General features: G+C 41.4%; 1 protein-coding gene across 6 annotated transcripts in view; it reads left to right on the top strand.

Annotated features, from left to right (window-relative positions):
- nsd1a (nuclear receptor binding SET domain protein 1a) overlaps positions 1-26,217 on the top strand; it is a 322,813-nt gene that overhangs the window by 138,166 nt on the left and 158,430 nt on the right. For all 6 annotated transcript variants that reach the window (XR_009645526.1, XR_009645527.1, XM_060836973.1 and 3 more), the window contains 3 exons: positions 12,092-12,213; positions 15,782-17,072; positions 20,585-20,706. Coding sequence is in view for 4 of the 6 variants with exons in the window: in XM_060836973.1 (XP_060692956.1) it covers positions 12,092-12,213; positions 15,782-17,072; positions 20,585-20,706 (1,535 nt within the window). In the remaining 2 variants the exon portion in view is untranslated. The remainder of the gene's footprint in view (positions 1-12,091; positions 12,214-15,781; positions 17,073-20,584; positions 20,707-26,217) is intronic.

Below are 26,217 nucleotides of genomic sequence, written 5' to 3'. Positions count from 1 at the left end.
GTCAAGCCTTCTTTGACAGCACCATTCAAACCTATGATCACAACCACCTTTTAAGGACAAGGACAACATTAGGTGGGAACACCTCGCCTGGTAAATTGCCTTCCAAGCCACACATCATCCTGTCATGCAGCTATATTGCTGTTGTTTCACTATTGAGAGTTCAAAATTGTGAAACCTCATAATAGCTCTATCGAAGTATTTACACTACAAGGTCTGCGGCAGTTTAGGAAGACAGCTCAACACCACATTCTCAAAGGCATCTAGGGATGTGCAACGCACGCTGGCTTGACCTGTGACACCCACATCCCACATGTAAAAGTAATACAAAATTTAAAAACAAAACCAGATGACAGCAGTCGAAAGGGGTTTGGAAATGGTGTAGTAAGCTATGCCAACGGCTGCAGACAGTTCGAGAAGGATAAGGAATACTTGGTAGACTGACATCCATATGTTTAATTAGGCAGCAAAAAACTCAAGATTTACAAAAGTTTTCATTGCAAATCTATCGTTTAGCACAAACATCAGTTCCTTTGTGATCCTTTCCCTGTCCAAAAACCAAAACACCATTGGGAAAGAACCCAGCTCTCCCTTTTTTTAGGAACCCACCACCAATTAAGCAGAACACTCAATCATCTGATTACCAACACTGTCCCTACGATCCCAGCTTTTTAAAAATATACCTTAAACACAATTACAAATTGTCCACCATGAGGAAGAACTCAACTCTTCCTTTTTTGTAATTTACAGAAGTATTATTATAAATCCTTGCTATAATACAAACATCAATTTCACTCATCCTTTCTGAACCTTTTCCCTCTCCAGAAGCCAACACTCTCTGGGGAAGAATATGATTTTATTTTAAGGTATTTTTAATCAGATATATTATGACAGACATCTAAAGCAGATAGAACATGAATATAGGCCTCCTGGCTCATACATAAGAACGCCACTGCTGTGCCACAAGCATGCTTTTGGCTCTATTTTAATTTTAAAAACCCACTGTAAAATTAACCAATCACAATTAATTACGTAAGAACTCTGCTCTCTTTTTTAACTTGTCATAAAGCTAGTCCCTTTTTTTCTAAAAGCTGTTCCTTGGCTCAAGGAGACTCTGTCCTTGTTTTATTTCAGAGGGGCAATAAACCAGGTCGAGCTTTTTGAGAGGCCTTTTGTTTTTTCGTTAACAGATGAAACTTCAGGCCGAAGTGGTCATGTTTGAGAAATAACCTGTATAATGAAAGGGGAGTGGTCAGCTCTTTAGTTGGGTTGAGCAGTTTTAGTTCAGTTCAACAGGGAGCTGTGTGAAAACTCTCTCGCTCTTTTCTGCCCTTCAATTTCAACCTGTACTGGGTTTTAATGGGAGTTCACTTATTGGGACTGTTGCGATTATTTGGAACAGCATAATTAAGTCTTGTTGGATAGGTTGAATTCTGTAGGGGATCTTTATTCTGTTCTTTGTGTTTCATTGTGTAATTTTGTGAATAAATGTTTGTCTGTTGTAAAATCTGGTAGTCAGCCTGGCTAACTTAATCCAGGTAATTTTCTCTGTGCACTTACCGAAACAAATTGCAAAGTTTTGGTCTGGAGCTGCCTACTTAAGAATGTTTTGAGTGGTCTGGCTTAGTTCATAACAAACTACTGGATCACTCAGTTACCTAACTAAGCAAATAGCTAACGTGGCCTATCAGGAGCAAGAACAACACATTTTTTTCTTGTTAGGTATTTATTCCATATTTATTATACAGAAACTTAACTTCTTGTACAACATGGACAGATTAAATATGAAAGTAAGTCCAGCACTGGTCTCCTGTTTAGTTTGTAGATAATACATGCTTCTCCCTTGCTCAGTTTTCTTCTGCTGTCTCTCTGGTGTGTTGCAGGTGAGGAAATCTTTTAAATCCCAGTTTCTCCAATGATTCTTTGGTAGAACTCAGTTCTCTTTTAATGTATCACCCAACATCCCATTTTCTTTTTTATTTTAAATAACCTGCTAAGATGTCTTCTAAAGCACCCTCAAGACAAGTGGAACTTGAACCCAGAACTTCTGGCCTTGAAGGAGGGACACTACCACTATACAAAAGAACCATAACCAAGAAAGCAGCTCGTTTTTTTAAATGAACCTGTTCAGATGTGTTGTAACACACACAGTCATAGTCATAGAGTCATACAGCATGGAAACAGACCCTTTGGTCCAACCAGTCCATGCTGAACATTATCCCAAACTAAACTAGTTCCACTTGCCTGCTCCTGGCCCATATCCCTCCAAACCTTTCCTGTTCATGTCTCTGTCCAAATATCTTTTAAATGTTGTAATTCTACCTGTATCCACCACTTGCTCAGGAAGTTCATTCCACACGCGAACCGGCCTCTGTGTAAAAAATTGCCTCGTGTCTTTTTTAAATCTCTCTCCTCTCACCTTAAAAATGTGCCCCCTAGTCTTGAAATCCCCCATCCTAGTGAAAAGACAACTACCATTAACTCTATCTGTACCTCTCATTATTTTGTAAACTTCTATCAGATTGTCTCTTAACCTCCTATGCTCTTCTGGCCCAGAGTAGGGACACAATTGCTATGCCACAAGATCCTCTTAAGAACCTCTTTTTTTCGTAAATAATGATTTATAGATGTTTCCTAAATAACCTGTTAAGATATGTTATTACACACCTCTAGAACAGGTAAGACCCAAACCCAGGCAATGAGCCTCATTGTTCTGTGACGAATCTGGAGTTGTTCTGGTTTACCATAGCATCTCTGTGGCACAATGAGTCAACGTGTTCGGCTGTTAACTGGAAGATTGGTGGTTCGAGACCACCCAGGAACGAAGGAGCGATAGGATGCCATTTGTCACTTTGAAAGCTAATTTGATACTAAACCAGTGATATAAACGCACATCGAGTTAGCACTGCCTTGAGTAATGACAGCGCTTTGGAAGAGGAAAGGAAGGTTAGGATTGAAAAAGCTGTGAAATAACTCCATAACGGCTGGTATCCCGTTACCAATCACCCTTTATTTACAGGGCTCCCTGATTGGACCAGATTAACAGACCCAATCAGGGAATTCATATTCTGAGGTCCACCTGGCTGACCTCATTACAATCACTTTCCCTCCCTCCAGAGGCCAAAATTTTTTTTTTATTAACCCCTCCTTTTAGCACTTGGGTCATGTTTTCCAACTCTGCCTCTGATACAGTAACGTATAGTAGTTCGCCTCTTGCGCCTGGAGCATCTCAGAAGAAATTCATTCTTCTCTTCAGCCAGCAAAGGCGAAAAACGGCAACACCGGTTGTGGCCATCTCAGATTCTGAAGTATCTTCAATGCCTGATGGAGGCGGAGAACCCATGGGTTCCGGAACAGTTGGAAAGGTTATTGAGGAGCTGGACACGTTTTGCACCCACACAATTTGCGAGTTTGAAACTTTCATGTGGTCTGTTGGAACTTTACAAGTTACTGCACCTGACCTCACGTCAACCATGCTTCTTATCCATGCAAGGTCATTCCCGTGGTTTCTATATCAAACTTCACTCCCTGAACTAAATTGCTTCTTTTGCTTAGCGAAATCTTGCACCTGACATTGGCATTCCTGGTGCTGTTTCAAATCGCCCATGCCCACCCCAGTCCAGAAAGGTCAGACTTGTTATGGAGTCATCCCCCATTAACTCTGCTGGAGATATCTGTGTAGTTGCACAAGGAATAGTCCTATAATCAAATAGGAATGGGACAGTTTGGTATCCAGTGAAGTTGTAGGCTATCTCTTTAACCCTGTCTTCAAAGTTTAGAGTGCTGTTTCGACCAGACCATTGGATGATGAATGTTATGGAGCTGTTCTTGTATGTTGAATATGATTCGACTTTAGGAAATATTCAGAATTCCCTGCTGGTAAAAGATGGCCCGTGATCAGTGACAAACACTTCTGGGAGTCCGTGTATTGCAAAAGTTGCACACAGTTTTTCTATTGTTGTTCCTGTGTTTGACGAATGACCTCTGTCCACGTCCAGCCACTATGAGTGAGCGTCCACAATAAATAAGAGCATTGAGCCTATGAAAGGACCAGCATAACTGACATATAACCAAGTCCAGGGTTTACCCAGCCATTTCCACAAATGTGGATGAGCTGCTGGCTGTAATATTTGCCCTTGTTGACTCTGGGCACTGCTGCAACAATGTGGCTATGTTTGCGTCCAATCCTGGCCACCAAACATAACTTCTCACTAGCATCTTCATTTTGGAAACTACTGGATCACCCTGGTGGAGCTCAGCCAGTATGTGCCAGCCACCTTTGCTCACGGCAATCACTCTTTCTCTTCATAATGATATGCAGGCCCGCTATGATCTAGTTTCGCCGGGTTAAAAAGATTTCAGTTCAGGTTATGATGACCCTTTGGTTTCCCCATCATTGCCAGCTACTCCAGTTTTGACAGGACTGGATCTTTCTGCATTCAAAGTCTGATATTGTCAGCTTTGACTGGTAGTGTGTCCAGAAAATTTAAAACCTCCATGGATACTTCCATGCCTGTACCACAGATGATGTATCTGCCAGTGGGGGTCAGCTCAGTGCGTCCATATTTGCTACTTGGCCTCCCAAACAGTGTTCCAACTTGTAATGATGTGCACTTTAATATTAGAGTGCACTGCCAAATTCGGCCTGGACCTATAGTGGGCACTGTCATGTCCACTTTAAGTAGACTGAGCAGGGATTTGTGGTGAGTTATTATTAAAAATTTAATAATCTGCAAAGGTATTAGAACATAGAACATTACAGCGCAATAAAGGCCCTTCGGCCCTCGATGTTGCGCCGCCCTGTCATACTAATCTGAAGCCCATCCCACCTACACTATTCCACGTACTTCCATTTGCCTGTCCAATGACGACTTAAATGCACTGAAACTTGGCGAATCTACTACCATGCAGGCAAAGCATTCCATACCCTTACTACTCTCTGAGTAAAGAAACTACCTCTGACATCATTAGTGGAACTTGCTGACTCGAAATGTGGCCACCAAACCTTCCCTTTCTATCTGGGTGTATTTACACTTTGCATTAGCTAAAATCCTGGATACATACACTATTGGCTTTCCTCTCCATTACTGAGCTGAAAATGTGTTGCTGGAAAAACGCAGCAGGTCAGGCAACATCCAAGGAGCAGGAGAATCGACGTTTCGGGTATGAGCGCTTCTTCAGAAAGGGCTCATGCCCGAAACATCGATTCTCCTGCTCCTTGAAGGCTGCCTGACTTGCTGCGCTTTTCCAGCAACACATTTTCAGCTCTGATCTCCAGCATCTGCAGTCCTCACTTTCACCTAGAAGATCTTTCCTCTCCATTAGCTAACTATGAACTAATATTATCCTGATGCTGTACCAGATCTTGCTTGGGATCATAGTTGGGGCCAACACCTTAGAGGATGATAGCTGTTTCTTTACTTCCCTGAAAGCCATGGCTTGTCTAAGTAACAATTTTACAGCTGCCACTTTAAGAGTTGATGCAAAGGTGCCAGTGTGGAGGCCAGGTTATGTATGAACTTTCTGTAATAATACACCAGGCCAAGGAAAGACCTAAGCTCCAGTACAGATGTAGGAGCTGTGGCGCCTTTGATTGCCTTCCCTTTATCTTCCTATAGGTGTAAGTCAGTTTTGTCACTCTGTAGCCCAAGTAGGACACTTGGGATGTCTGGAGCATAGTTTTTCTTTCTAAGACATTCACCTGCCTGAGAGAAACATCTAAGGACCATGTTGAATTTCTTTAAATGCTTCTTATTGGTCTTCCCTATTATAGCAATTCATCTAGATTAATGGTCATCCCTGGTGGGGGAGAAGTGGGGGGCATGCGATAGGCCTTGTAAAATGTTCTTTATTGTCTGCTGAAAAGTTACAAAGGCTGATGATATCCCAAATGGCAGTCTCGTATATCAGTATAAACTCTTATGGGTATTAATTGTAGCATACTTTTTGGAAATCTCTTCTCGCTGCAATTGCAAGTATTCATGACTCACGTCCTGCTTTGTGAGGGACAGCTTTGCCTTTAAATGCACTATGTGAGGGATTCAGTATTTACCTAGCCGCAAAAAGCAGTTTGAAGACAAACTAACCTGTCTGGCTTCACAATCAGTATGACTGGTCCTGCCCAATTCACAAACTGGATTGGGTTGATGATTCCTTTGCTTTCCAGCCTTCCAATTTCTGCCTCTACTTTTGCCCATAAGGCAAATGCCACTGGACACTGGACCTTGCAGAATCATAGAATTGCTTCCTGGCTAACATGCAAGGTGGTCTTGGCTCCTTTTGATAGTCCCTAAACCTTCCTAAAAAACCTTAGGGTATTTAATTAGGACTTCACTCAGGCAACAATTTTCGAATTGAAAACTGTTCAGCCAATCTAGGCGAATCTTTCTTAGCCAATTTTGTCCCATCAAGATTGGGCCCAAGCCTTATACTACAATCAGTGGAAACTGAGCCAACTGCTTCTCATAAGAGGCCGGAACCAAAGTTGTAACCTTAATCTATAAAGGTTCCCCAGAATTGGTTGTCAGTCTAAGTGAGGTTTGTGGAAACTTAAGGGTTGAAGTTCAGAGCAAATGTTGTTGAAGACTGGTTCTGCAATCGCAGAAATGGCTACGTTGGTATCGACCTCCATTACAACCAGGTGACCATTTAAACAGAAGTTTATTTTAATAGTTTATGATTTTCATGTTGTCAAGCAATTTAACTGTTCCCAACCGTAAGCATGTGGAATTTCAAGGTGTACACACTCCTAGATACTAGTGTATGAGTTCTGTTTGTCAGTTTTGGGCTAGTGGAACTCTGTTGTTGTTTGAGTCTGCATACCTGCAGCAACTACAATGGTTTGTTGGCTCGAATCCTGAAGAAAGTTTTAACTGTTTGGCCAAGGCTTGGCTTTGTCTTGGGGTTTTGCTGTGGGCTGACCTAGAGTCCCTCTCTTCAGGATTTATCCTGAGTGAGGCCATGTAATTGTCTTCATTAAAATGGTGTTCCCCAAACTCAGTTAGATTGGCGGGATTGTCCACTTCAATCGGAATACACTCCAGCTCATATGCTTCACTTGTCATGTTTTCTCATGACCAAGTCATTTGAAGTCCAGTTGGGCTTCAGCTAGGAGGCTCTCTTGCACAGTGACTTCATTCATCCCACTCTTGAGAGTTACAAGCTACCCAGGAAGGACCAAAAGAGAAAGCAAGGAAGACCCAGGAGGGGACATGAGAAGTCTTTTGCAGATAGGTTCAAGGAAAACCCTAAAGCTTTCTGTAGGTATGTTAGGAATAAAAGAATCTAGATTAGAGTGGTGCTGGAAAAGGGATTCCTGATTCTAGTCATTTCTGATGAAGGACTTTTGCCCAAAATATCTTGCTCATGGGATGCTGCCTGACCCGCTGTGCTTTTCCAGCACTACTCTAATCTAGACTCTGATCTCCAGCATTTGCACTTTCGCCTAGAAATAAAAGAATGACCAGAGTAAGATTAGGGCCAGTCAAGGAAGTTGGGAAGTATTGTGTATAGTCAAAGGAGATAGGGGAAGCCTGAAATGAATATTTTTTTGTCAGTATTCATGCAGGAATAACACAGTGTTGTTGAGGAGAATACTGAGGCTGGACCGGATTGAGGTTCATAGGGAGGAGGTGTTAGCAATTCTGGGAAGTATGAAGATAGATAAATTGCTTGGGCCGGATGGGATTTATCCTAGGATTCTCCGGGAAGGTAGGGAGGAGACTGCAGAGCTTTTGGCTTTGATCTTTATGTCATCATTGTCTACAGGAAGAGTGCCAGAAGAGTGGCCGATAGCAGATGTTGTCCCCTTGTTCAAGGAGGAGGGTAGAGACAACCCTGGTAATTATAGGCCAGTGAGCCTTACTTTGGTTGTGGGTTAGGTGTTGGAAAGGATTATAAGAGATAGGATTTATAATAATCTAGAAAGGAATAATTTGATTAGGGATAGTCAACATGGTTTTGTGAAGGGCAGGTCATGCCTCACAAAACGTATTGAGTTCTTTTGAGAAGGTGACTAAGCAGGTGAGTGAAGGTAAAGCAGTTGATGTTTTGCATATGGATTTCTGTAAAGCATTTGATAAAGTTTACCTTGGTCGGCTATTGCAGAAAATATGGAGGCATGGGATTGACGGTTATTTAGCGGTTTGGATCAGAAGTTGGCTAGCTGAAAGAAAACTGAGAGTAGCTGTTGATGGGAAATGTTAATCCTGGAGTTCAGTTACTAGTGGTGCATCGCAAGGATCTATTTTGTGTCCACTGCTGTATGTCATTTTTATAAATGACATGGATGAGAGCATAGAAGGATGGGTTAGTAAATTTGCAGATGACACTAAGGTCGGTGAAGTTGTGGATAGTGCCAAAGGATGTCGCAAGTTACAGAGGGACATAGATAAGCTGCAGAGCTGAGCTGAGAGATTTAAATGAAGTTTAATGCAGAAAAGGCAATTCACTTTGGAAGGAATAACAGGAATGCAGAGTACTGGGCTAATGGTAAGATTCTTGTTAGTGTGGATGAGCAAAGAGATCTCGGTGTCCAAGTGCACAGATCCCTGAAAGTTGCCACCCAGGGTGATAGGGTTGTTAAGAAGGCATACGGTGTGTTAGCTTTTATTGGTAGTGGGATTGAGTTTCAGAGCTGCGAGGTCATGTTGCAGCTGTACAAAACTCTGGTGCGGCCACACTTGGAGTATTGCGTACAGTTCAGGTCACCGCATTATAGGAAGGATATGGAAGCATTGGAAAGGGTGCAGAGGAGATTTACCATGATATTGCCTAGTCTGGAGGGAAGGTCTGATGAGGAAAGGCTGAGGGAGTTGAGGCTGTTTTCGTTCAATAGAAGAAGGTTGAGAGGTGACTTAATAGAGGCACACAAGATGGTCAGAGGGTTAGATAGAGTGGACAGTGGGAGCCTTTTGCATCGGATGGTGATGGCTCGCATGAGGGGACATAGCTTTGAAGGGTAATAGATATTGGACAGAGATAACTACTTTACTCAAAGTAGTAAGGGCCTGGAGCACCCTCCCTGCAACAGTAGTAGACTCATCCACTTCTATAGGCATGTCAGGAATAAAAGAATGACTAGAGAAAGATTAGGGCCAATCAAGCATAGTGTTGGGAAGTTGTGCATGGAGTCAGAAGTGATTGGGGAAGCGCTAAATGAATACTTTTCCTCAGTGTTCACATTGGAAAAAGACAATGTTGTCAAGGAGAATACTACGATATAGGCTACTAGACTAGATGTGATTAAGGTTCATAAGGTGGAGGTGTTAGCAATTCTGGAAAGTGTGAAAAAAAGGATAAGTCCCCTGAGCTGAATGGGATTTATCCAAAGATTCTCTGGGAAGCCAGGGAGGAAATTTGGCTTTGATCTTTGTCGTCATTGTCTACAGGAATAGTGCCAGAAGACTGAGGATAGCAAATGTTATCCCCTTGTTTAAAAGGGGAGTAGAGACAACCTTGGTAATTATATACTAGCGAGCCTTACTTCAGTTGTGGGTAAAGTGTTGGAAAGTGATATAAGAGATAGAATTTATAATCATCTAGAAAGGAATAAGTTGATTAAGGATAATCAACACGGTTTTGTGAAGGGTAGGTTGTGCCTCACAAACCTTATTGAGTTCTTTGAGAAGGTGACCAACCATGAGAAGGTTACCAACCACGGTAAAGGGTTTGATGTGGTATATATGGATTTCAGTAAGGCGTTTGATAAAGTTTCCACAGTAGGCTTTTTCAGAAAATACGGAGGCATGGGATTGAGGGTGATTTAACAGTTTGGCTCAGATATTGGCTATCTGTAAGAAGACAGAGGGTGCTTATTGATGGGAAATATTCATCCTGGAGTTCAGTTACTAATGTTGCATCGCAAGGATCTGTTTTGGATCCACTGCTGTTTATCATTTCCATAAATGACTAGATGAGGGCGTAGAAGGATGGGTTAGTAAATTTGCGGATGACCCTAAGGTCAGTAGAGTTATGGATGGTGCTGAAGGATGTTGCAGGTTACAGAGGGACGTAGATAAGCTGAAGAGCTGGGCTGAGATGTGGCAAATGGAGTTTAATGCGGAAAAGTGTGAGGTGATTCACTTTGGAAGCCAAATGCTGCATGGAAATCTGAAACATGAACAGACAATGCTGGAAATACTCAGCTGGTCAGGCAGCATCTTTCGAAAGGGAATCACAGGTAATATTTGATGTTGATGATGTTTCATCAGAACTGGGAAATCTTACAGATCTAACAGGTGTTGAGCAAGGATTAGGTGGACAAGGACAAAGAAAGGTCTGTGAGAGGGTGGAAAAAGATGAGTTACTTATTAAAGACTATCTAACTTCTAACCTATGCATGTATTTATGCTTTTAAGTGACTTGTTCAGTTGAGTTTATGCTCAATGACAATTCTGTTTGATTTTTATTCTATTTAGAATTAATCCATTACTTTTCTTTATTCATGCATAGGACATAGAAATCATTAACTAGGCTGGCATTCCCATCCCTAGGTGAGCAGCCTTCTTGAATTGCTGCAGTCCTTGTGGTATAGAATACCCACAGTGTTGTTAGGGAGGGATTTCCAGGACTTTGACCCAAAAACAGAGAAGGAATGATGATTTGGTTCCAAATCAGGATGGTGTGTGATCTGGAAAATAATTTGCAGCTGCTGTTCCCATGAGTCTGTTCCCCTTGTCCTCCGAAGTGATAGGGGTTATGGGTTTTGAAGGTGCTGTCAAAGGAGTCTTGATAAGTTTCTGCAGTTTATCTTGTAGATGGTATACACTTTTGCCACTATGCTTCGGTGGATGTAGCAACGTGAATGACCATTTGAAGGCTGTAAATGAGATGCCAGTCAAGATCGGTGAATTCTCGGATGGTGTCAAGCTTCTTGAGTGTTGTTGGATCTGCACCCATTTAGGCAAATAAAGACTATTTCATCTCACACCTGACCTTGTAGTTGATAGAAAGGTGTTGGAGAGACAGGAGGTGATTTATTTGTTGCAGAATTCCTAACCTCTGACCTAAAGCTAAAGGAGTGATCTAGCTGATTTGATTCAGTTTTTGGTCAATGTTAACACCCAGGATGTTGATAATGAGGATTCAGTGATGATAAAGTCATTGGACACCAAGGTGCAGTGGTTATATTCTTGCTTGACTACTACGTCAGATCATGAAGAATAGATGTATCCTTATTATTCAGTTATGCAATGGTTGTTATTGATGCAATATGAATGACACCTATTGGGAACAATTTACCCTGTCTTTTTGTCATAATCTCTTATTTTTCCCATATGTTAAGAGACAGGGTGAAATAACATTTGTTATTTACTTACAAGTTTTTTTTGCATGTAACGTTGAATTATGTGGTAATTCAAATTAAGTTGTCTCTTTAATGCAAAAGAAAAATCAAAGGTATTTCCAGCTAAGCAACTTTGAATGAAGAGCTGTATACTATACTACATAACTACTAGGTTCATCCTTCTAAATGAAAACCACTAATGTAATGTTTAATGCACAGTGTCACAATATGGAACTTGCCTCGAAAAGAACTTGAAGAAATTGTGTTAAATAACGTACAAGTACAAAGATTTTCTGTAGAAAAGAGGAAATTAAGCCCTTTTCCCACTTTCGTTACTGTATTTTTAGCACCACTTAAAGCTTACAGCTAAGTGCAAGCTGTTCTGTAACAATATATATAATCAAGATTTATAGTTCAGAAGTCAGAGCAAATCAGTGTGGAAAAGAGGGAAGATTAACTAAGTATAGAAATGTCAACTACAATTTAACAATATAGTGGAAATAATTCAGTGAACCTACATATATTTTCTTGCCACAGAAAATGCCTTAAAAACAAAATAACAAAAATTAAAAGGTTCAGAGGAAATCTCTTAGCAAAGAGAAAATAACAATTGAAAAGTACAACAAAGAGTTCTACTAATGTTATTCATTCTCTCTCAGATCAAAAAATTAAATGCAGGCCTCTTCAGTTGCTAACTGCTCTCATTGAAAATAACATTTTTAGTAGTATATCTCAAATTTTAAAAGTATGAAAAGTGTTAATGTATTATTCTATAAAGTATAATTTCCATCCATACTTGTATGATTGCAGTTATTACTGAAGGCAAACGCCAAAGGAAGCCCAGTAAAAAACTGCTGGAATCAACAGAAGATTATGACCAGTTATTTATCTCGAAAAAGAAACTGAAAACATGCCTTCAGCTGTTACATCAGGTATGCTGTCGTCCCATTCTTTGTTTTTTTTTGAGTAGTTTTCAAATATTGATATTCCTTGTACAGAGCATTGTGTTATTGAAGTCAGGAAAAGTACAGAATCGATGGCTGAAACAGAAAACAGATGAAGAATTGAGATCATTATCATTGATATCAGTGTCAGTGGCCCTCTCCTGTTGATACAAACCTATATCTATGGCTGGCCTCAAGCTTGCTGCTTTCCCCCTTCACAATATTCAATGCAAGTTAGTTGCAGGCCTCAATTACTTCAGACTTTACATTCATGTCCTTTAAGTTGACACGTTCCATAATATTGTACAAAAGAGGTTAGCAAACAGAATCAAAGTTCATAGAAATGTGTGTAACAAACTTGCATGGATTGAGGATTGGTTATGACCATAAGGAATGGGAACAGGAGTAGGCCATTTGGCCCCTTGAGACTGCTTCACTGATCAGTAGAATCATGGCTGATTCGGCATTCCCCAAGTCCTCTTGCTTGCATTTTCCCTGTATCCTTGATTACCCTACTGATCAAGATGATTACCATAAGCTCTGAAATTTTCTCTTTAAACCTGTCTAGCTTTCTCTTTCTTTGTCTTTAATCCACTCCTTAAAACTTTTGTTCTTGATTGTGCTGTTCATCAACATCTCTAATATCATCTATATAGCTTGGTGTCAAAGTTTGTTGATAATATTGCTGTGAAGTGCCTTGGAACAGTTTAGGACATTAAAGATGCTATATAACTGTAATGATTTGGAGATGCAGGTGTTAAACTGGTGTTAAAGTTAAAGCTCACACAACACCAGGTTATAGTCTAACAGGTTTAATTGGAAGCACTAGCTTTCGAAGCGCTGCTCCTTCATCAGGTGGTTGTGGAGTACACAACTGTAAGACACAGAATTTATAGCAAAAGTTTACAGTGTGATGAACTGAAACTTTATACTGAAAAAATATCTTGATTGTTTGTTAAGTCTCATGACACACTACAGGTGACCACTATTGCACCAAACACACACAGACCACATAGACACTCCTATACACACACACACACACACCCAGGGACCTGGGTTCAATTCCCAACTCGGGCAACTGTCTGTGTGGAGTTTGCACGTTCTCCCTGTATCTGTGTGGGTTTCCTCCGGGTGCTCCGGTTTCCTTCCACAGTCCAAAGATATGCAGGTCAGGTGAATTGGCCATGCTAAATTGCCTGAAGCATTAGGTGCATTAGTCAGGGGTAAATGTAGAGGAATGGGTCTGGGTAACTGTGGACTTGTTGGGCCGAAGGGCCTGTTTCCACACTGTAGGGAATCTATCTAATCTAACCTATCTATCACACAAACACTCCTGTACACACACACGTACACAGACACACATGCACCCTCTCTCAGACTTAGACTCCTTTACACTCTCACATGCATATACACTGTCACTCACAACCCCCCACCCCAGACACAGATGCACGCAGGCACTCCTATGTACACACACACATGCATATACATATACCCTTGTGGGGTGAATTTGTACTTGCAGAGCTACATTGTACTTTACTCAAAAACTGCATGAATCCATATAAGGCTCTGTTAACTCATTCTTTAGATTAGAATCAGTCTAAACATTATGGCATAGACAACAGAACACAGGGGGCTAACACCTTCAACACATTATCTGGGCTGAATTCTTTGAGAAGGTGACTAAGGAGGTGGACGAGGGTAAAGCAGTAGCTGTGGTGTATATGGATTTTAGTAAGGCGTTTGATAAGGTTCCCCATGGTAGGCTACTGCAAAAAATAAGGAGGTATGGCATTGAGGGTGCGTTGGAGGTTTGGATTAGGAATTGGCTGGCTGGAAGAAGACACAGGGTAGTAGTTGATGGTAAAGGTTCATCTTGGAGTGCAGTTACTAGCGGTGTTCCGCAAGGATCTGTTTTGGGACCATTGCTGTTTGTCATTTTTATAAATGACATGGAGGAGATGCTAGAAGGTTGGGTGAGCAAGTTTGTGGATGATTCGAAAGTCGGTGGAGTTGTTGACAGTGAGGAAGGATGTGACAGGTTACAGCGGGATATAGATAAGCTGCAGAGCTGGGCAGAAAGGTGGCAAATGGAATTCAATGTAGGTAAGTGTGAAGTGATTCACTTTGGTAGGAGTAACAAGAAGATGGGGTACTGGGCTAATGGTCGGATACTTGGTAATGTGAATGAGCAGAGGGATCTTGGTGTCCATGTACACAGATCTCTAAAAGTTGCCACCCAGGTAAATAGTGCTGTGAAGAAGGCATATGGCGTACTGGCTTTTATTGGTAGAGAATTGAGTTCCGGAGACCTGAGGTCATGTTGCAGTTGTATAAGACTCTGGTGCGGCCACATGTGGAGTATTGTGTGCAGTTTTGGTCGCCATACTATAGGAAGGATGTGGAGGCACTGGAATGGGTGCAGAGGAGGTTTACCAGGATGTTGCCTGGTATGGTAAGAAGATCGTTTGAGGAAAGGCTGAGGCACTTGGGGCTGTTTTCATTGGAGAAAAGAAGGTTTAGGGGTGACTTGATAGAGGTGTACAAGATGATTAGGGGTTTAGATAGGGTTGACCATGAGAACCTTTTTCCACGTATGGAGTCAGATATTATGAGGGGGCATAGTTTTAAATTAAGGGGTGGTAGGTATAGGACAGATGTTAGGGGTAGATTCTTTACTCAGCGAGTTGTGAGTTCATGGAATGCCCTGCCAGTAGCAGTGGTAGACTCTCCCTCTTTATGGGCATTTAAACGGGCATTGGATAGGCACATGGAGGATAGTGGGCTAGTGTAGGTTAGGTGGGCTTGGATCGGCACAACATCGGGGGCCGAAGGGCCTGTACTGCACCGTATTTTTCTTTGTTCTATGACACCAATTGTTAACCTGACAATATAACATCTGTAAAAAACGTTTTGTGATTTACATATGAAAGAAGTGAAACTAACATGGTCAATCTAACAGATGAGAGACTTAGCAAACAATCCAGGTATTTTTCAATGTATAATTTCAGTTACATCACACTGTAAACTTTTGCTATAAATTCTGTGTCTTACAATTGTGTTCTCCACAACCACCTGACGAAGGAGCAGCGCTCCGAAAGCTAGTGCTTCCATTTAAACCTGTTGGACTACAACCTGGTGTTGTATGATTTTTAACTTTATATAATTGTACATTATTCTATTTTATGTATGTTTAATGTCTTTGGGTAAAAAGCCAGGTTGAACAATCTGAAGTAAAGAATGGTAAGACAAGATTGATAGAAGTTGCAGAAATGTGAAGAGAAAGAGGGTGGAGATGAGCTGGTAGATGGAGATAAATGAGAGTTGTTGTTGGCTTTCTTAATAAAGAATTCTTAAGTATGGAAAGGAAATAGTTATTGATCTAACACACAATGGACTCAGCTGACCACCTAAATGTTGATGTTATACTGGGAGCATGAATGATAATGTAGTTTAATGGTCACAATATAACCTGTACTTTGTTTGCCCGCAGTAAGCAATTTTATACCTCTCTAAGCCTTGCAAAACAAAACCTATTTGTTTTCATTTTATTTCATAGGACGCAACAGAATGTTTAGACAAAGCAACCTATCAAACAGAATCACAAGAATCTGGAAGCAGCAATACTGAATCAAAGAGGAGGCGGCGGTACAAAAGGAATTTGAATCACTCACATACAGCCTGTACACAAGAAATGGCCCCATCTACGATTGCAGTAGACCCTGTCACGTCAAGATCTATAATATGTCAAGCCGTGCCAATGCCTTTAACGGTCCAAGGTATTTCCTCACCTATAGCGCAGCTAGCACTCTCTGCATCAGTAGTAAAGCCAGCCATATCCACATCTCCTGTGAACCAGTGTTCATTTGCTCCTCCTGTAGAGAAAATCCAGGTTACACTTGCAGTGGAGGCACCCCAGACCATGGCTGCAATGGAAGAACCCCAGACCATGGCTGCAATGGAAGAACCCCAGACCATGGCTGCAATGGAAGAACCCCAGACCATGGCTGCAATGGAGGAACCCCAGACCATGGCTGCAGTGGAGGAACCCCAGATCGTGGCTGCAGTGGAGGAACCCCAGATCGTGGCTGCAGTGGAGGAACCCCAGACCGTGGCTGCAGTGGAGGAACCCCAGACTGTGGCTGCAGCCGTGGAGGAACCCCACACCGTGGCTGCAATGGAGGAACCCCAGACCATGGCTGCAGTGGAGGAACCCCAGATCGTGGCTGCAGTGGAGGAACCCCAGATCGTGGCTGCAGTGGAGGAACCCCAGTCCGTACACGCGGTTGTAAAACCCCTGTCCCCACTTGCCGTGGAAAACTGCCAGTTTCTGCCTCTAGCAGAAAATTCTCATTTGTTGCCTACAAAACGAAAGTCCCAAGCTGTACCTACAAGAGAAGATTCTCAATCCACAAATATGGCGGAGAAATTTCAAACCATGTCAGCAGTGGAGCAATCTCAGTCTATGCCAGCAGGGAAACAATCCCAGTATATTTATGTGGCAGAGCAAAGTCTGCCCATGCCTCCAACAGAACTGTCCAACCTCATGGATAGAGAAGATCAGTCCCAGGTTTTATCTACTAAGGAACAGTTCCAGTTCTCGCCTGCCACAGATGCCCTAACTGCTCTAGCAACAGAATGTAACCAGTCCATACCAGCAGAAGTCCCTCTGCCCGTATCCTTAGAAAGTTCAACACAACAAGCAGAATCCCAGCCGATTAAAACAGGCAGTATTGTTAAGAAGAGGTGGCAACACAGAAACTATCTGAATACTGAACAAATATATTCTACTCCACAACCAGCTCTTGGGGCTAAAGCAGAGACACTTTCACAACTGTCTACTTCACCTGGTAGGAACATTTTCCATTGCATTCTGTGCAAGTTTTAGAGTCAGATTTATTCAAACCTTTCTAAAAAGCATTATCCTGGAAGACATAAACGTAATCTCTGGCTTTATTTGAAAATTTGACTGCTGATTATTAAATAAGATTGTGGCTGATCTGATTGTCATCTCAACATCACTTTCCTATTTGACCCTTATTGTTCATCAAACATCTATCCAGCTGTGCCTTGAACAAACTCAGTGACCCAGTCTCTACACCCTGGGGAAGGAAGTTCTGAGGACTACTGACCTTCTGACAGGGAAAAAAAAATCTCATCTTAGTATTAGCAGGGAGACCTCTTATACTTAAACTATGTCTCCTCGTTCAACTTCTGTCCAAAAGAGGAAGCATTTTCCCAGTATCTTCCTGTCACATTGCCTCAGGATCAATCCATTCACCTCAATCTCCTAAACCCCACTGGATATAAGTCCAACCTGTTCAATCTTTCTTTATAATGGTAAACCCCTTATCGAGGGAATGAATTGAGTGAGCCTTTTCTGAAATGCTTCTAATGCAATTGCATATTTTCATGAAGCAGTGACAACAAGAATTTCCTTTATTAAGGGGCATTTTAAGTGCATTGCTGATTATCCTAATAGCCAGCAGGAAGAGTAATGAAGATGTTGCCCTGGGGGCAAGCATAGTAATGATCACTTTAAATAGGGACATTTTAAAAAGTATTTTATCAAATTGGGGACAAAATGTAGTATCGAATTGATAAAAATGAAGAAACCTATTAATGTAGAGCAATAGTGGGAGATTGTGGAGAGCAAGAGCTTGAGTTAAAATGACGCTTTCAACGCTTTTAAGGTTAAAAATTGTGATTGTGATATTAACATGTAAACATTTCAATTTACAATTTTAACACTTCAATATATAAAATTCCTGGAAGCCAACCATATTTTTAAATGCCGAAATTTCTGCTCACTAAATTGGTCTCGTCATCAAACATAACATCAGTTGGATTCTCTTAGAAAATGCTAACAAAAGAATCAAGTCGTTCAGCTAAGTGTTCAGTCACAGTTTGCAAAAGGAGGTAGACAAAAGACGGGTATCTATAGGCCCATTAGCTTATCTTCTGTAGTGGGGAAAATGCTTGAATCTGTCATCAATGAAGAAATAGCTAGACATCTGGATAGAAATTGTCCCATCGGGCAGTTGAAGCATGGGTTCAATACGAACGCGATAGGAGCGGAGAACTGGAGAATGTGGTGTAGATAGATTTCCAGAAGGCATTCGACAAGGTGCTGCAGAAAACGCTGCTGTACAAGGTAAAGGTGCATGGTGTTATGAGCAATGTAATAGTATGGACAGAGGATTCGTTAACTAACAGAAAGTAAAGGATGGGGATAAATTAGTGCTTTTCTGGTTGGCGATCAATGGCTAGTAGTGTGCCTCAGTGTTGGGAATCGCTGTTCACAATTTACATAAATGATTTGGAGTTGGGGACCAAGTGCAGTGTGTTAAAGTTCGCAGATGACACTAAGATGAGAGGTCGAGCAAAGTCTGCAGAGGGATATAGATAAGTTAAGTGAGTGGGCAAGGGTCTGGGGTTAATTCAAGGGGAATGGTTTTTGCAGTTTAATAATGAAATAAAGTCACACTAGTATAAAGTACAGCCACGTCATCCACATACATATTCAAGGCAAAAGTAGACGGCACGGTGGCACAGTGGTTAGCACTGCTGCCTCACAGCGCCTGAGACCCGGGTTCAATTCCCGACTCAGGCGACTTACTGTGTGAAGTTTGCACGTTCTCCCCGTGTCTGCGTGGGTTTCCTCCGGGTGCTCCGGTTTCCTCCCACATTCCAAAGATGTGCGGGTCAGGTGGATTGGCCATGCTAAATTGCCCGTAGTGTTAGGTAAGGGGTAAATGTAGGGGTATGGGTGGGTTGCGCTTCGGCGGGTCGGTGTGGACTCGTTGGGCCGAAGGGCCTGTTTCCACACTGTAAGTAATCTAGACAATATGCAAAGTCAGATAGCTAATTTTCTTAGTAACAGTCATTTAGGGTTCATAAGCAGGTAGGGGTTCCACATTGTTACTGTGCTTCATTAACATTTATCATAATATACAGTTTTGGCACAGCAGTCAACAGCTACAACAAGCTGACTTTATTGAATACCATCTCTTTAAACACTCTACAGATAGACAACATCCACCAGTTCCCTAATTGTCCTTTGCGTTTGTAATGAACCAATGTTGCATTTGCCCGATGGGACAATTTCTATCCAAATGTCTCACTATTTCTTCCCTGATGATAGATTCAAGCATTTTCCCCATTACAGAAGTTAAACTAATGGGCCTATAGATACCCACCTTTTGTCTACCTCTTTTTTTAAACAGTGACTGATCACTTAGCTGAATGGCTTGTTTCTTTGTTGAACAACTCAATTGTTAGCATTCTCCAAGATAATCCAACTAAGGTTATTTATGGTTGATGACGATACCAGTGTAGAGAGTAGAACTTCAGCGTTTGAAAATATGGTTGGCTTCCAGGAATATTTATATTTTGAAGCGTTCGACTTGGAAATTGAAATGTTTACATGCTGATATCACAATCACAATTCTGGCTATTTAACTTACTGCTTTATTTTACTTTTAGATACTGCGGTAGCATTAAGCATCATGTGCAATAACTCCACAGAGGCCGGTATCCTATGACCATGTCATCTTTAATTACACATGTTTAATACTTGACACTAGCCTGGCTTCCTCAGAGACAGCTCTGGGTTAACAAAACCTCTGTCCCTGCTGTTTTTGTCTGTCAGCCAGAGCTCTCCTGATTGGAACCAGGTTATCAGCCCCAATTAGGGAATTCATATTCCAGGAGATCCACCTGGCTGAACTCTTTACATTCACTAGATCCTGAAAATCCATATTGTTGCTCTGTCATTTGTTTTCCTGATTTAACTAAGGTGTCAGAAATATGTAACCTTTTATATTCTTTGTGGAATAATTTATGTGTGAGAATACCAGAGGTTGCAATTGAAAATCATCTTAGAGATCGATTTTCTTTTTCTGGGATTTGGATCACTAAGATGTTACAAAAGCAGCAAGGTTACAGTTTAAGAACACAGCTTCACTCTTTGGGACTGTAAGTCACAAGACTTCCCTGATGTGTTAGGGTGAGGTACTGTGTCAAGAGCACTATTTCTGAATTTACCCTATTGATTTCAATGTAAATTAGAACCCCTAATGCAATTATGTAATTTTTCTATGTTCTATTTTGTTTGGATGATAATCGTCAAGAATTATGAATCCTAAAGCGTGTTGGGTGTAATTGTACTGTGTGTTAACTTTAATACTTTCTCTGCGCTGCTAAATTAATTTGTTTCTTTTTGTATTGTCAGTTTTCGAGTCATGCAATTTGGTTTTATTTTTGATTAACCTGTTCAGAGGTGTTACTACACACCTCTGGAGCAAGTGGGACTTGAACCCAGGTGCAATTATATAAAGCTACTCTGTACATTTTGTTGCAGAAAATGCTGAAGGAAAGCGTCAAAGAAAACCAACTAAGAAGCTGTTAGAATCAACAGAAGATTTTGATCAACTTTTTATCCCAAAGAAGAAATTTAAACAAGATCTTCATCGCTTATTAAGAGTATGTGTCTTGACTTCTTCAAAATCTTTCTTTCTTAAGTAATGTAAATATTTTGGAAAAGGTATACAAGTTCAGCAGTGCTTTAAGATTCTACAAGTTCCCAAAGTTCCTGTTATGAATGTTTGGGCTCTGGTTTTACAGGATTAAACAAATCTAATCACATAAATTCTTTAAGAAGAGTCATACCATACTCAGCATTAATTCTGTTTCTGCCTCCATACATATTTCCAGGCCTGCTGAGTTTCTCCAGCCTTCTCTCAATTATATAAATTGTACTTTTATACAATGTCATTGCCATCAGCAAAATTAGTGTTTCAATGGCACAATGCATTGGAAATCATTGTACTGTCAGCCCTGAGCAGTGAAATCAATAGAATAGATTTTCAGGTAGAGAGCAGTTTACTCCCACTGTTTAGAAACTGATGTAAATCTCACTCATAGTGGTAAAGTATGTATTAACTTACAATTTGCAATCCATTCATTACTATATAGACCAGATTTGGATGCATACAGGAATGTGTAGATGACTAAAAGTAAATGCTGGAGCTGGAGAGAAAGAATATTTGCAGGCTTGGAAAAAGCTGAAATGGCATTTAACATGCTGGCTAAGTTACAAGGTAGAGTGCCAACAATTGACAAGTTTAAAAACAAAAGCAAAGCCAATGTGCAGGCATCATATTGAAGGTGGGTGATAACACCCAATCAAACTGCTGTTTTATGGCTGCTGAAATAAAAATGGTATTGCACAAAGTGGCTGTGAGAATATTGTGCTTGGAAGTACAGATAATAGTCAAATATAGAGAGTAAGAGTAAGAATAGGCCATTTCACCCTTTGAGCCTGGTCTGCCATTCACAATGATGTGTTTGATCCTCTATGTCAAAGCTACATTCCAATTTTCCCCATATCCCAAGAAACTTTGCCTCACTTAGTCCTAAATGGCATACTCCATATCCAGCGAATCTGACCCCTGGTTCTAGATTCTCCAACCAGGGAAAATATCCTCCCTGCATGAAGCCTATCTGGCCATGTTAGAGTTTTTTACTTTTCAATCTGATCTTTTCTCTTCCTTCTAAACTCTGGTTTAGCTGGGCCTATATTCACTAATCTACCCTCATTCGACAGTTCTGCCATCCGTAGTATTGGCCTGTTGAACCACTGCTATGTTCCCTGCCTGGCAGGTATATCCTTTAAGTAGGGAGACCAAAGCTGCACACAATGCTCCAGGTCTTATCTCATGAAGGCCCTGATAACTGCATATAAATAAGCTTTCTTCTGAACTCATATCCTCTTGCAATAAAGGCCAGACACTATCTGCCTTCCTAATTGCTTGTCTCACTTGTTGGTCTACTTGTACTGGTGTACGAGGATATCCAGATCCCTTTCTACATCCATATTTGTTTTAATATCACCATTTAATTTTTTAAAAAATTCATTCATAGGATGTGGGCATCACTGATTGGGACAGCATTTGTTGTCCATACCTAATTGCTCTATTTTTTCAGAGGGCACTAAAGAGTCAACTACATTGCTATGGGTCTGGGGTCACACATAGACCAGATAAGATAAGGATGGCAGATTTCCCTCCCTAAAGGTCACCTGTCTGTTTTGTTTCAAGGTCAAAAGCTTGCTATTTCTTTAGTCTTTCCTCACAACCTGTTCCTCTGACAGAAAGGATCAATCTTAGGCATATATTAGGCTTATATTGAGCAGCATTCACCATTGAATCTGCTGAGGCCAGGCTCTGATTTCTAACGTATGATCTGGCTTTACTGACTAAACCTTGATTAGATGTGCATTGTAAATGCTATGTTTGCAAGACCAAGCTGAAAGCTGTGAATTCTATGTGTGAGTATCTCACTTCCCAACTCTCCAAAGTCTGTCCCCATGTAAAAGGTACAAGACAACTGTGGTTTAATGTCAACTTGGCTGGATGACTGCGGCTGCAACAGCACTTGATGCTCAAGATGATCCACCTAGGAACATGGGATGGAGGAACAGGATGAAGCCATTCAACACCAGAAGTCTGCTTTGCTATTCAATAAGATCATGGCTGACTTGTGGCTCATATCCCATGATACCCTTAATAAAAATGCGTCTATCTCCAATTTAAATTTAACAATTGAATGAGCATCGATCACCATTTGAGGAAGTCAGTTACAAACCTCCACTACTCTTTGTGTGTTTTTTAACATCTTTCCTGAATGGCCTAGCCCTAATTCTTAGACTATGCCCCCTGGTTCTAGTTCTTCAACCAGTGGAACTAGTTAATGTTTATCTTCTCTGCCTTTCCCTGTTAATATCCTGAACACCTTGATTAGATCATCCCTTAACCTTGTAAATTCTAGAGATTAAATGCCTAACATTCTAATCTCTCCTTCTATCTTAACCCCTGAAATCTAGGTATCATTTTTGTAAACCTGCATTGAACTCACTTCAGGGCCAACACACCTTTCCTAAGGTATGGCTCCCAGATCTGCTCACAGTACGCTAAGTATGGTATGACTGCAACATAACATCTACATCCCTATACTGCAGCCCTTTAGATATGAAGGCCAGCATTCTATTAGCTGCCTTGACTCGTATCTGTACCTGTTCGTGACACTTTAAAGAGATGTGCACTTGAACCCCCAAATCTTGATGACCATCCACTGTATTTAACTTCATGCATTCTTTAAAAAAAAGTACCCTGATCTTTCCTATGTCAGTCTGAAATAGATCGCCTCACACTTGCTTATATTAAAATCCAGCTGCCACTGCTTTGTCCGTTCACCCAATCTATTAATAGCCTATTGCAGTTTTATGCTGTTATCGACATTGTCTACAGTGCTGCTCAATTTTGTGTTGTCAGCAAATTTGGATATTTGCCATTTTTGCCATTGTCTAAGTTGTTAATGAATATTGTGAATAATTGAGACCCTGACACAGGACGTTTTAACATTCACTCCCTCCACGATCAGCACACAGTAGAAGTAGTGTGTACCATAAATGAGACTTACTGCAATACTCTGTAAGCCTCCTTTGGTAGCACCTTCAAACCCTTTAGAGGATAAGGTCAGGTTATGCAACCTGCAAGTTCCAATTTAAACCACACACCTTCCTGATTTGGAAGCCTATAAAAAAGCATGGAGTGGCAGAAACATTGGGATTTAATATGACCAAAATTGCACCTGAATCACTTTCTCTGTCTCTGTCTGTCTGTCTCTCTCCCTTTCTCTCACATTTCTGCATTGATAATAAGTTCAGTTCTCTGAGCATCTTCATTACCTTCATGTCCATGTACTGAAATCAACCTTCTGTCTTTTTTTTCTGAATGCTATAGTTGTGTGAATTTAATCAGATAATTATGTTCATGTTTCAATTGCCACCAACAAACATGTCAGATTAAAAGATATATAATTCTTTTGTATAACAATTAAGATTGTGCCAATTAGCTTCTTTAAGAATTGACCAAATACTTCTCCAAAGATGGAATCAATGTTAATTATTAAATGCTGACTTAAGATAGTGCTTTGTGCCTAGCTGAGACTATTCTCTGCTTTCGTGTTGGACTAAATGAGTACCCTAGCAATTGTATAATTTTGCTCTTGAGTCCAGATCCATTCCTACTTTTACTTTTATAACTTGGTCTTTAGTGAGAGCAGAGCAACTCTACATTATGACCCAGTGGTATGGGATTCCTCTGGGTTCCTCTGGCCTTTGTTTTTAATTCAATCTTTAAGCCTTTTTAGGAGTATACACTGCTAAGTTTCTTTTCCATTGTGTAGCCAAGCAGCACTGCCTACTGTGAATATAACAAGTCCTGAAAAAAGATTACACCCAAAACATTGACTTCTCCACCTCCTGATGCTGCCTGGCTTGCTGTGTTCTTCCCTGCTCCTGCTTGTCTACCTTGAATTCCAGCCATGATTTGGAGATGCCGGTATTGGACTGGGGTGTACGAAGTTAAAAATCACACAACACCAGGTTATAGTCCAACAGGTTTAATTGGAAGCACACTAGCTTTCGGAGCACTGCTCCTTCAGTATCATCTGATGAAGGAGCGGCGCTCCGAAAGCTAGTGTGCTTCCAATTAAACCTGTTGGACTATAACCTGGTGTTGTGTGATTTTTAACTTTGAATTCCAGCATCTGCATTTTTTTTTTGTCTCCACTATGGACATAACCCACACTAAGGTTCTTCCCAATTGTTTTTACTTTGTTTTGTAACTAGAAGTAATGGGATGATATCTGGTCCAAATCAGTTTGCTTCACGTCAAGGTGAGACATGGCTGCAGAAGCAAAGGTAGCAATAAAGAGGTGACAATGACAGAGCATGGAGAGATTATAGGGAGATTAGGAGCTGTGAGTGACCAAGGCTGAAGCCAGTGCTATGTGACAAAATATGTGGGGGATGGAGGGGGGATGGTTGAAGCAGAGGCAAAATGGAAAACAGGGGAGAAGGGTAGCAAAGGGGGAAGAGGAGAGGAAAAAGGTGATGAGAGAGTGGGGAGCGAGAGAAAGAGAGACAATCAAGAAATAAGAGGTACAGAACAATGAAAAAAATATATAAAAAATAAATGAAATAAAATTACAGAGCAGAATGAAAACAGAGGGGTCGAGATGGGATAATCATCTGAAGTTGTCGAATTCAATGTTGAGACCGGCAGGCTGTAATGTGCCTAGTCGGAAGATGGGATGCTGTTCCTCCAGTTTGCATTGAGCTTCACTGGAACATTGCAGCAGGCCAAGGACAGACATGTGGGTATGGGAGCAGGATTGTATGTTGAAGTGACAAGCCACGGGAAGGTCCGGGAACCTGATTGCGTACAAACCGAAGGTGCTCAGCAAAGCGATCACCCAGTTGGCGTTTTGTCTCTCCGATATAGAGGAGACCACATTGGGAGCAACGAATGCAATAGACCAAATTGAAAGAGGTACAAGTGAAACACTACTCAATCTGAAATGAGTGTTTGGGGCCTTGGATGGTAAGCATGGAAGAGGAAAAGGGGCAGGTGTTTCACCTTCTGCGATTGCATGGAAAGGTGCCGTGTGTGATGGGAGAGGTGTTAGGTATGATGGGAAGGTGTCATGTGTGATGGGAGAAGTTTTGGGGGGGTGGAAAGGTGCCGTGTGTGATGGGAGAGGTGCTGTGTGTGATGGGAGAGGTGCCGTGTGTGATGGGAGAGGTGCCGTGTGTGATGGGAGAGGTGCCGTGTGTGATGGGAGAGGTGCCGTGTGGGATGGGAAGGTGCCGTGTGGGATGGGAAGATGCCGTGTGGGATGGGAAGATGCCGTGTGGGATGGGAAGGTGCTGGATGTGATGGGAAGGTGTCGTGTGTGATGGGAAGGTGCCCTGTGTGATGGGAGAGGTGATGGGAAGGTGCTGTGTGTGATGAGAGAGATGTTAGGTGTGATGGCAAGGTGCCGTGTGTGATGGGAGAGGTGTTAGGTGTGATGGAAAGGTGCCGTGTGTAATGGGAGAGGTGTTAGGTGTGATGGGAGAGGTGTTAGGTGTGATGGGAGAGGTGTTAG

This window comes from Hemiscyllium ocellatum, chromosome 16, assembly GCF_020745735.1.
Source record: "Hemiscyllium ocellatum isolate sHemOce1 chromosome 16, sHemOce1.pat.X.cur, whole genome shotgun sequence".
NCBI classification, from domain to species: domain Eukaryota; kingdom Metazoa; phylum Chordata; class Chondrichthyes; order Orectolobiformes; family Hemiscylliidae; genus Hemiscyllium; species Hemiscyllium ocellatum.
Note: the sequence above shows the minus strand (reverse complement) of the source record. Positions and strands in the feature narration are given on the sequence as shown.